At 37.8% G+C, this 12,776-nt stretch overlaps 1 protein-coding gene across 1 annotated transcript in view; it reads left to right on the forward strand.

Moving 5' to 3' along the window:
- BTBD1 (BTB domain containing 1) overlaps window positions 1-12,776 on the forward strand; it is a 40,765-nt gene that overhangs the window by 19,484 nt on the left and 8,505 nt on the right. The window contains exons 4-5 of the mRNA XM_055326675.1: window positions 4,099-4,296; window positions 8,711-8,903. Coding sequence (XP_055182650.1) covers window positions 4,099-4,296; window positions 8,711-8,903 — 391 coding nt within the window. The remainder of the gene's footprint in view (window positions 1-4,098; window positions 4,297-8,710; window positions 8,904-12,776) is intronic.

The following is a 12,776-nucleotide window of genomic DNA, read 5'->3' on the forward strand; positions in this document are numbered from 1 at the left end:
GTATATGGGGAAGGATTTATACTCGTTCTGCATTAATGATCCTGAAGGGCAGGGGCTGGATTCCTCCCCAGTGTACATAACAGGCCATTGACTGGATGTTTGAGAGCCCAAGCACTGCCCACATTGCTAAGGAAACAGTACTTAATCCTAATTTTCTCCCCCTTAAGGGGTTACTAGGTACTCCATTTGTGCTTCAGTTTGTGTTTGAAATACTGCTTGTAGGTAGATGACTTTCTCCTGGAAACTGTTTTGTAAATGGCCCCCAGGTCAGGCATGGTGCCTTTGGAACCTGGGATTCTTGAAGTAGGTGCCTAGTACAGGGTCAGTGCTCTCCAAATATTTGTTGATTTGACTCACAGTTACTTATGTTAAAATCTTCACAAAACATAATCTTAGAGGTTTTTATTATCTTTATTGGGCTCTCAGCTGCCAATAGGAGACCTATGTGTGTTTTCCACATCATAGTCTAGTTTGCCTCAAATGCACTTGTTGGGATGCTTGGGTGTCTCAGCGGTTGAGCGTCTGCCTTCAGTTCAGGGCGTGATCCTGGGTCCAGGGATTGAGTTCTGCATCAGGTTTCCTGTAAGGAGCCTGCTTCTCCCTCCATATATCTGTGTCTCTGTGCCTCTTATGAATAAATAAATAAAAATATTTTTTATGTGCTTGTTAAAAATTGGGGTTGAGGGGGATCCCTGGGTGGCTTGTCAGTTTGGTGCCTGCCTTCCGCCCAGGGCATGATCCTGGAGTCCCGGAATGGATTCTGACGTCGGGCTCCCTGCAGGGAGCCTGCTTCTCCTCTGTGTCTCTGCCTCTCTCTCTCTGTCTCTCATGGATAAATAAATAAAATCTTAACAAAAAAAAATTGGGGTTGAAAGAGAAGTCCAAGAGTTGAGAGAAAGCTGGGCCAGGCTTCAGGAGCCCTTACAGATTTATAGTTTTAGATTTTGGGAAAGTTTTTTTCTCCTCTGGGATTTGAATATATGTTCTGGAGGGATGTGCTTACTATTTTTCCAAGCAGAAATACACAGTTTCTCTCTCAGAGCTTTTTTGCTAAAGGAAGAAGATAATGTCATGATGATAGGAAAAAAGCGAATTTACATTATGCCAAAGGTAGTATAATATGCTTTTTATATCCCCTGCTGATATTTTAAGTTTGTGTTTATCTTTACCAAAGTTTATTAGCATATAGAATAGAGATGTGTAGATCCAAGGTTGTCTGTTTTTCCATTGAATGATTAATTTTGGTCAGTGGATAGTCCTAATCCTACAAGTATTAAGGTATATTGGTTTACATTCATTTACCTGTGAAAAAGTTTTTGGAGCCTTAGTTTATATTCATTTGCTCAGCTACAAGAGAAGGAAAAAAGTGATTTAAAAAATTACATATAACATTCATTTTTAACATATTGTTGAGCCTCTACTGTGTTCTGAGGACTGAGACATCTTTGCTGGAATGATAGCTGTGGTTTGATATTGTCCAAATATTTGGTTGTAGTATGAATGTATAGACCATTATGGAATACAATTTTTTTTTAATAAAATTTTCTTAGGGGCACCTGGGTGTCTCAGTGGTTGACTGTCTGCCTTTGACTCAGGTCATGATCCCGGGATTCTGGGATTGAGTCCTGCATTGGGCTGTCTGCAGGGAGTCTGCTTCTATCTCTGCCTGGGTCTCTCTCTATATCTCTCATGAATAAATAAAATCTTAAGTAAATAAATAAAATTTTCTTAGATGTGTAATACTGGGTAATTTAAGTAGATTTAATGTCTTCATTGATTTCTGCTGTATATAAGTATGGCATCCTTATTTTTATTTGAATCTTAGAATTATTAGTGCTCATTATTATGACTATCAGTTATGGTATAGTGAAGCCCTCAGGCCTCTAAAGTGGTTTTTTTTTGTATGGTTTTTTGTTTTGTTTTTAAAGATTGATTTATTTTGGATGGAGGTGGGAGGCAAGAGGAGAGAGGAGGGGTAGAGGGAGACAGGGGTGGGGGGGTTCCTCAGGCCGACTCCCTCTTGAGCGCAGAGCCTGACTCAGTGCTGGATCCCTTGAACCTGAGATCATGACCCGAGCTGAAACCAAGGGTCGGAACTCAACTGACTGAGCCACCCAGGCACCCCTGTGTGTTTATTTTTTAATCTTCCTCTTTGTGTAAAAGACTCTTGACTATAGTGCTTTTCAGGCATCTCCATCTACTTTTCACAGATTTCCTCTCTTCTCTGCTCCTGTTTGGTTGCAGCCTGTCTTTTTATTCTAGTCTGTTCGCCTATAAGGCCACTTCTCTGGACTTCTGGTTCTGGTCTACTATAGAAGCTGAGCTGATTTTAATTTTGCCTTCTGGTAAAAGAAGGACTCTGAGTGAGGGCCTGAGTTTCGGGCATGACATTTATACTTGGATGTCAGAGAGTTCAAACTTAAGATGTCCCAAATTTAACTCCAGATCTCACCTCTCCCCATCCCCCAGAACCTCCTCCGTAGGCTTTCCTATCTCAGTTGACACCACTGTCATCCATCCATTGCTTAGACTAGAAGCCCAGGAATTACCCTTGACCCACAACACCCCCTTTCTGCCCCCGTCACCCTCTATATTCAGTCTCGGAGGACATCAGAGTGAGTCATCCTTTAGAACGTATCCTAAAGCTGAGTGTTTATCACCTCATCCTTCTGGTCCCAGCCATCTTCACCTCTGACTTGGATCAGAGCAGGAGCCTGCTAACCAGTCTCCTCTCTACGCTTACCTCCGGTAGGATCTCTTCTCAACACAGCTGCCAGTGTGATCGTTTTACAACATAAAATGTCACAGCCCCACATCTTCCACAGGTTTGTTCCCCTTTCCACTCAGAGTAGAAGGCAAATGATCTATAGGGTACTATAGGATTATATGCCGTTTCCCCAACCATTTCTGGCCTCATCACCTACCACTTTTCCTTCTTGCTCACTGCACTCTAGCCATACTGGCCTCCCTCTTGCACACTGCACTGTAACCACACTGGCTGGTCCTCAGAGTTGCCAGGCACACTTTCGTGTGAGGGCCTTCACATGGTCGGTCCTGGAGCACTGCCTCTCGCGAGGCCTCTGTTTGGCTGATGGCCCCCCCATCCCCGCCCCAAACAAGTCTTAGATGAGCCACCAAAACTGCATTTATGACTCTCCTTACCCTGCTATTTGTTCTATACTTATTTTCTAACATACTAAATTTATTTATGTTTAATGTTTTCCCCCCATTAGAATATAAGCTCCAGGGCAGCCCCGGTGGTGCAGCGGTTTAGCGCCGCCTGCAGCCCGGGATGTGATCCTGGATACCTGGGATCGAGTCCCATGTCGGGCTCCCTGCATGGAGCCTGCTTCTCTCTCTGCCTGTGTCTCTGCCTGTGTCTCTGCCTGTGTCTCTATGAATAAATAAATAAAATCTTAAAAAAAAAAAAAGAATATAAGCTCCATGAAGGCAAGGAATTTTTAACTTTTTGTTCAGTGATATATCTTCAGCATCTAAAATGGTGACTGACACATAAAGAGTGCTTAATGAAGGGGGCATCTGAGTGTCTGCCTTTGGCTCAGGCCATGATCCTGGGATCCTGTGATTGAGTCCTGCATTGGACTCCCCGCAGGAAGCCTGCTTCTTCCTCTGCCTATGTCTCTGTCTCTTTCCCTGTGTCTCTCATGAATAAATGAATAAAATCTTTATTTTTAAAAAAGTACTTAATAAGGAATATTTAGGGAATGAATGCATGGTTATCTGTAGACTTTATGCATTTATATTACTAATTTGAAGCCGCTTTCTCTGACAGACTTACTATTAATCTTACTCTGGATATTTGAGTTTGCTTAATAAATGGCATGAATATACAAGGAGATGCTATACCTAAGTTTCCATGTATAATAAGGAATAAGTTGAATGTTAACCTTATGGCAATTTTTTTAAATAAAACTTTGCCATTTAATTCTTTTCATTCTTTAATATTTTTAAGTATAGAGTTTTAAGTATCTAGCCTGTTTTTTGTTGAAATTTGAAAACTTAATATAAACTTGTTTGTGTTTTTTGTTAAAGAGCAAAATATTCCTAATTTGATTTATTTTTGTATTTTACTTGTAGACACACTCTGTGCAGTTCTAGAAAGAGACACACTTAGTATTAGAGAAAGTCGACTTTTTGGAGCTGTTGTACGATGGGCAGAAGCAGAATGTCAAAGGCAACAATTACCTGTGACTTTTGGAAACAAACAGAAAGTTCTAGGAAAAGCACTGTCCTTGATCCGGTTTCCACTGATGACTATTGAGGAGTTTGCAGCAGGTAAGGCTATATAACCTGACCAAAATCTGTGTAAAACAAATAGGCAGTCAGCTAGCCTCCCTGTGCAGGAGGAGAAGCAGCTGGTATTCATTGCGTTGTAGTTACATAATATATGAATGTGGGTATGTGCATGTAAATTTCATTTATGTCTCCTGGTAGCCCTTCAGGATAACATAGGATATTTATTTCGATATGTGTATTAGGTTCTTTTTGTTGGTTTGTTTGAGTAGAGGCACACACAGGTTACATTAGTTTCAGGTGTACAACATGGTGATTTTGTTCTATAAGGTTATGTGCTCACCACCAGTGTAGCCACCACCTGTCACCATACAAGGCTGTTACAGCATCATTGACTATATTCCCTGTGCTGTGCCTTTTATTCCTGTGAATTAACTCATCCCTGGAAGTCTGGACCTCCCACACCCCTTCACCCATTTTGCCCATCCTCCCCTCTGGCAACCACCAGTTTCTGTGTTTGTGGGTCTGATCCTACCTTTTGTTTGTTTATTCATTTGTTTTTATTTTGTTTTTTTAGATTTCCACACATATGAGTGAACATAGGTTATATTTTTAAAATACCATGTATATTTTGTATAGTTTGTATAACTATACAAAAATCATGTATTTTGGGACATCTGGGTGGCTCAGCAATTGAGTGCCTGCCTTCGGTCCAGGGTGTGATCCTGGAGTCCCAGGATGGAGTCCCACATCGAGCTCCCTGCATGGAGCCTGCTTCTCCCTCTGCCTGTGTCTCTGCCTCTCTCTCTGTGTCTCTCATGAATAAATAAATAAAATCTTTAAAAATCTTTTAGCCATTTTGACAGATGTGAGTGATGTTGAGCATCTTTTTTCATGTGTCTGTTGGCCATCTGGATGTCATTTTTGGAGAAATGTTCATGTCTTCTGTTTTTGAATGTATATAAAGGAAATTATATGTACAGTATGTGTTCTTTTGTGTATGGCTTTTTTCTCTTAACATGTCTTAGATTCATCCTAGTGGTTGTGTGTGACAGTAGCTCATTCTTTTTCATTGTTGTATAATCTGTTGTATTAATGTGCCATGATTCATTTATGCATTTAACTCTTGCTGAACATCTGGGTTGTTTCTGTTTGGGGGCCATTAAGAACATTCTTGTACATGTCACTTAGGGTGCATATGTAAACATTTCTGTTGAGTATTATACAAGTGGAATCGTTATGTCATAGAGTGTGCATGTAGTCAACATTAGATTTTACCAAATAGTTACCCAAAATGATTATATCAGTTCATGCTCAACTGCCAAGTTAAGAGAGTTCAGAGTACATTCTAGTTGCCCCACATCCTCTGCAAAACTTGGTATTGTCAGTTTTTGTAGTTTTAGTCATATAGTAGGATGAGGACATACTTTATTGTGGTTTTAATTTTTTGTGTTTCTGACAATTAATGATGTTGATTGTGCCAATAACTGGATATCCTCATTCATGAGATAATTTTTCTTTTTAAAAAATTATTATGGAAGTATAGTAGATATACAGTGCTATACTAGTTTGAGGTGTATGACTTAGTGTTTCAACTATTCTGTATATTACCCAGAACTCAGCATGATAAGTATAGTCACCATGTATCACCAATTAATGTTGTTATAATATTATTGGCTATATTCTCTATGCTGTTCTTCTCATCTCCATGACTTATTTTATAATTGAAAGTTTGTACTTCTTAATCCCCTCTACCTACTTTGCTCATCCCCCTCAACGACTTCCCCTCTGGCAGCAGTTTGTTCTCTGTATTTAAGAGCTTGTTTATTTTGTTTGTTCCTTAGTTTTTTAGTTTCCACATATATATGAAACCATATGGTATATGTCTTTCTCTGTTTGACTTATTTCACTTTAACATAATATCCTCTAGCTCTATCCATGTTGTTGCAAATGGCAAGATCTCATTCTTTTTTATGAATAATATTCCATTGTAATGTGTACCACATTTTCTTTATCTTTTTGTGTATTGATGGACACTTGGGTTGCTTCTATATCTTGGCTTTTGATAAATAGAAAATCTTAATTTTAATGAAGTTACTTTATCAATCTTTTTCTTTAGTAAGGCGAAGGCTTTCTGTACCCCCCCCTTTTTTTCTCTTTCTGTGTCCTCTTTAAGAAGCTTGACATCCTCAAAATGATTAAGATATTGTCTTAGGTTCTCTTCAAGGAGTTTTATTGTTTTACATTTAATGTTTAGATCTATAAACCAACTGTATTTTTGTCTTCTATATTGTTTTCTCACATATATTTGGTGTGAGGTAGAGGTTAAGGTTCATTTTTTTTCCCCATATAGCTACATATTAAAAAACTATCCTTGCCCTGAACATTGCTGGACAAATTTTTGTTGTAAATCAGGTCATTTTGTTTGAATGAATATGTTTCTGGAGTGTCTGTTCTGTTCCAATGTTATATTTATTTATTCTTTTACCAATTCTGCATAATTTCACACTAAATCTTGGTATCTGGTAGTAAAAATTCTCCAGCTTTGTTCTTCTTCAAAATTATGTAGGCTATTTTTGGTCTTTTTGCATTTTTCGTATAAATAAAGTTTGTATTCAGCTTCTCAGTTTTTACCTTCCAAAATCATGAGATTTTGATAGGGATGGCATTGAATCTATAGATTGGTGAGGAGATAATTGACATTTTCATGATATTGAGTCTTCCAAACCATGAAACACTTATTTAAGTCCTTTAAAATTTCTCTTAGTAATATTTTGAGTTTTCTGGTAGCAGTCTTGTATGCTTCTTAGTAGGTTTATTGCCTATGTATTTCATTTTTAAATGCTACTGTAAGTTATTGGTTTTTTATCTTTGTTTTTTAAAAGATTTTATGTATTTGAGAGAGAGAAAGAGAGAGAACACAAGCAGGGGGAGAGGGAGAAGCAGACTCCCCACTGAGCAGGGAGCCTGATGTGGGGCTCCATCCCAGGACCCTGGGATCATGACCTAAGCCAAAGGCAGACATTTAACTGGCTGAGCCATCCAGGCACCCCATGATTGTTTTTTTAAATGTCTGTGTTGGAACTGGTGGTGGATAAAAATACAGTTGATTTTCCTATATTGACCTTGTATCTAGTGACCTTGCTAAATTCACTAATTCTAATAATTTATTTGTAGATCACTGTACATAGTACACATGTACAATCATGCCATCTGCAAACAATAATAATTGCACTGCCTTTCTAATCTTTAGACATTTTATTTCTTTTTCTTGCCTTATTATATGGTCTAGGACCTCTGACATATTGGTGAATAGAAGTACTGATAGTGAACATCTTTGTTTCATTCCAGTCTTACACAGAAACAGAAAGCTCTAAGTATTTCCTCACAGAGTATGTTTGCTGTGAATATTTTGTAGATACCTTTTATTAGATTAAGGATGCTTCCTTCTATTACTAGTCTGCTGAGAGTTTTATCATTAACTTTATCAATTACTTTCAGATATCAATTATTTTCAGATAGTGATGCAGTAATTTTCCCCTTTATTTTCTTTTTTAAAATACGTAATTGATTTTATTAAGGAGTGCATGAATTGGGCAGCATCCCATCTAGCAAGTAGAGAGATGCTGTCTGCTTTGTTTTCCTAATACGGTGAACAACACTGATTTTCCAAATTAAACCTATTTTGGATTCCTTATATAAGCCAGACTTAGTTGTCTTGCATTATCCTATGTAACCAAATCCAATTTGCTGAATTTATAAAAATATTTTTATGACTACTACATGAGAGAAATTAGCCTATAATTTTTCCTTTCTTGTAATGAAATTGTGAGATTTTGATTACCAAGTTTATGCTGGTCTCGTACAAAAGTTAATGTTTCTTTTTTTAGCGTTCAAGAGTTAAGATTGGTGTTGTTTTTTCCTGAAATGTTTAGGAAAATTAACCAGCGAGGTTATCTGAAGTTTTCTTTGTTGAGGATTTTGTTCGTTTGTGGTTGTTTATTTATTTATTTATTTATTTATTTATTTAATTTATTTATTTATTTATTTATTTATGATAGTCACAGAGAGAGAGAGAGAGATAGAGAGGCAGAGACACAGGCAGAGGGAGAAGCAGGCTCCATGCACTGGGAGCCCGACGTGGGATTCGATCCCGGGTCTCCAGGATCGCGCCCTGGGCCAAAGGCAGGCGCCAAACCGCTGCGCCACCCAGGGATCCCGTGGTTGTTTTTTAAAGATTGATTGATTTGAGAGAGAGCACTATTAACACTTACGTTCTGTTAGATTAACCTCAAATGGATTTAGAAATCTTTAAAATTAAATACATACTAAAATTTTTCTGCCTCATTGTTACTTTACATTTTCTGGATTTGAATTCACATGATTATGTGGAGTATTACCAAATGTGGTATTGAAATCAAGGTGCTTTTCCTAGGTTATATTTTTATTTTTGCAGGTCCCGCTCAGTCTGGAATTTTGTCCGATCGTGAGGTGGTAAATCTCTTTCTTCATTTTACTGTCAACCCTAAACCACGAGTTGAATATATCGATCGGCCCCGATGCTGCCTGCGGGGGAAAGAGTGCTGCATCAACAGGTTCCAGCAGGTGGAGAGCCGCTGGGGTTACAGTGGCACAAGCGACCGTATCAGGTAGCTTCTTCACCACAAGTGCGGGCTCCTTTCTCTGTATGTTGCAGAAGATCTTTGACCACATTTTAGTTTCAACTTTGTTTAATACATCTCTGAGTTACTACAACAGTCAAGAGTCAGGGAGGTACAGCCATCTCCTCACTGGACCATGAGTGAGAGGACCTCTCAGAAAACAAGTGAAGGTAGAAGGGCGGGGGGGCGGGGAGGGGTGGTTTCCCACGACCTGGGTTCTGTTTGGACTGCCGCCGCTGGCCAGTGGGCTCTGCACCTTAAGTCAGTCAAACACTTGCTATTATAGTGTTTAACTTGAACTTTTTCTTTGCATGGGATACTGCACAGGGGATATAGCTCCATGTATGCTACGAAAGCTGAAATGGCTAAAAAAAAAAAAATCCAGAATTTTGAAAGATGCATGGATATAATCCTGTTGAGCAATTTATCTTTGCTCTACTGTGTTTTCTTTAGGTTAAATGTCAAAATAAAATAAGTACCAGTTTTCATAAAATAGACCTTTTGGATTTTTACTTACTTAATGGCACTTTAGTATCAAACTAGGAACTTAATAAAACAAGTTTGTTAAACAATTCTTATAAATGGACTTATAAATGGACTGGGTGAAAATGGAAATAAATGCATTTGTGGACTATTTGATAATCAGTCACAATGAGAATGTTTTATATGTAAATTTATGAGATGAGGCCAAAGTGTCACACAAAAGAACAGTAATAATGATCTAGTTTTAATAGAGTAGAAATAAATGATTTAAGCATTGAACTCAAATAGCTGGAAAATGAATAGCGAAAGAACAATAGAAATGAGAAGAAAAATTAGATAAATGTAGAAATTAATGAATTTAAAATAGTAGAATTAAGAAACGCATAAGCTGTTTCCTTAAAATAATCAACAAAATAAATAAACCTCAAAGATAGTAAAGGAAAAAAACATACATTTAGAAATAATAATTGGAATAAATCATTCACTAAGGCAATTTTTTTTTAATTCTGAGCTTACCCTGTGCTAATAAATTGAACATCTTGATGGAATGGATCATTTTATAGGCAAATATAAATTATCAAAATTGACTGAAGAAGAAAGCCTGAATAGACCAATTACCAATGGAAGGAATTAAAAGTTATCAAAGAACTGTCCCTTCACAAGGTGGTTTTTACAGGTGAGTTTTATCAAACCTTCAAGGAACAAGTCGTTTCCTTGAGCATTAAAAGAAGAAAATACTTTTGGTTAATTATTGAAAGAAGCATAACCCTTATACAGCAGTCTGATGAGACCAAAACTTTTCTAGGTCTGTCTCTTTGATTCAGAAGAACTTCGACATAAGATATCAGTGTCTTGAATCTAGCAGTACCTCAGAAAAATAGTACTATGTGAGCAAACTGGGTTTATTTGAAGATTGAAAAAAATGACTCAGTTTTAGGAAATGTATTAATATCTATTCATCACAGTAGCAGATCAAAGAAGAAAAGGAATTTGATTGGTTCAATAGTTGTCGGGAAGACTTGATAAAATTTCACTTTCATTCCAGATGTAACTGGTAATAGATGGGGTCTAGAAAAATTCTTTCACGTGATAGACTATCAAAACCTCAAATAATGAGGCTGGCCAACCTTGCTGTGTTTCAGGAGTATTCTTATGATTCTGGGTGATGTGATTTATTTATGTTTGTCATAAAAGATAAGGAAATTCGAGCCTTGAATACTGGAAAGGAAGACGTCTTTCATTTTTTTTTTTTTTTTTTTTTTGCAGATAACATTATCTACATTAGTACCAGTTTTCTCTTTTTTATAATAAAATACTTTGTATTCCCTCTTTACCTGATGAAATTCATAGATCATATACTTCACACATTATTTTTAATCAACATAATGACCTAGTTGTAATGTAATGAAGCAGTGTTACTGAGATAAAATACATACTTCAAATGTAGGCACTTGGGCAGGACCACACTAGAAGATAGTCTGTGTACACACCAGCATGCTGAGACAGCCATCGTGGCAGGGGACAGGTGTATCATATTAATGTGTCAAAACCCAGGAGCATTGGTGCTGCCAATCGTGTCATTTTTTTTAAAGGTTTCAAATAAAACAAAGTACAGTCAGTCATATTTATTATTTTCCAGATTTGCGACTCGCCTATTCACTAAAATTTATTTGTACTCTCAAAATCGATACTTGCAGGGCTTTCTTAAGTCATAGGAAAGATTTTAGTTGCCTGGGAAGTATTTTTCTACTTGAGATCACACAAGAAGATACTCTCTGCCTTATTTCAGCTTTCCTGTAGAAATGGGGACAGTTGAGGGCCATGCAGTATAGGGCAGGACACTGGCCCTGGGGTCATTTAGGCAATGTGAATCCTAACTCTCCACCATTGGTGGGGGGCCTCAGGCAAAGTCACTTAACACTTCTGAACCTTTGTTTTCTCTTTTGTAAAATAAAGATAATGGAATTTACTAGGATAGAGTTGTTTTTAGGATTTAAGATTATAATCTATGTGAGGCTGTGTGTGTGTGTGTGTGTGTGTGTGTGTGTGTGAGAGAGAGAGAGAGAATACACACATGTCCGTCCCCCCCCCCCCCCCAGGAGCAGTGGTTTAGTATTTGTGGCAACTTTATAGAATATAATTGCTATAAATAACAAGAATTCACTATAAGATACTTTCTCTATTTATATGGTAATCACCTCTTGTAAAAGTCAGTGAATATTAAAATTGCCATAAAAAATCTTTGGTTTATGCTGAAACAGTGTATGATGTTTGAGATTTGAAGAACCCCCTGCTCTGCAGAGAACAGAGTTGGATCTAATCCCCTGATTCCTTTCTGTGCAGAGACATAAGATACATCCTCTGTAGAAGTAATCTTGCTTTGTAACAACAACAACAAAAATCTTTGGTTTGTACATAAAGTAGAATTAGGTTGAACTCTTGTAGTTTTTCACCTACGTGAATTCTGATAGGATATTTGAAAGTTGCTTTGGATCCTTTGTTTTGGGAGACTGTCCTAATCATTGCAGTAAATCTGGTGCCCCTGGCTCCCTGCCAGTAGTGCCCCTAAACCTTTGTGAAAACAGAGCATGGTCTTCTTGAGGATAGAATTCCTTTTGAGAACAACGGATTCATCTGGATAACCTCAGGATTAATAAAAATCTGTTAGAACCAATAAAAGAGAATAGTGGCCACTTGTGAAATGTATATGCAAAGACCAGTGATGTTCCCATGTGTCATCAGAATTCAGTTATAGGAACACCTGGGTGACTCAGTGGTTGAGTGTCTGCCTTTGGCTCAGGGCATGCTCCCAGTCCCGGAATCAAGTTCCCATCAGGCTCCTTTGGGGAGCCTCCTTCTCCCTCTGCCTGTGTCTCTGCCTCTCTCTGTGTGTGTCTCATGAACAAATGGATGAAATCTTAAAAAAAGAACTTAGTTACAGAAATCGATGATGGCAAGGGTTGAAAGTCCTCAATTCCACTGAACTGCACACTTAAAAATGATTAAGATGGTTGTACATTTTGTTGTATATTTTGCCACAATAAAAAGAAAATTTTAAAATGTTTAGATTTTCAGTTATAATATTAAATAAAAAAGATCCCATTTATTGTTGTGACAACGTAAAGGAGCAGGAATAAATACAGTAAGAAACACAGACTTAGGGCAGCCCAGGTGGCTCAGTGGTTTAGCACCGCCTTCGGCACAGTGCGTGATCTTGGAGATCCAGGATCGAGTCCCGTGTCGGGCTTCTTACAGGCTTCTTACAGAGCCTGCTTCTCCCTCTGCCTCTGCCTCTGTCTCTCTCTCTGTCTTATCATGAATAAATAAATAAAATCTTAAAAAAAAAAAAAAGAAAAGAAACACAAACTCATACCTTTA

This window comes from Nyctereutes procyonoides, unplaced genomic scaffold (genome assembly GCF_905146905.1).
Source record: "Nyctereutes procyonoides isolate TBG_1078 unplaced genomic scaffold, NYPRO_anot_genome, whole genome shotgun sequence".
Classification (NCBI taxonomy): Eukaryota; Metazoa; Chordata; class Mammalia; order Carnivora; family Canidae; genus Nyctereutes; species Nyctereutes procyonoides.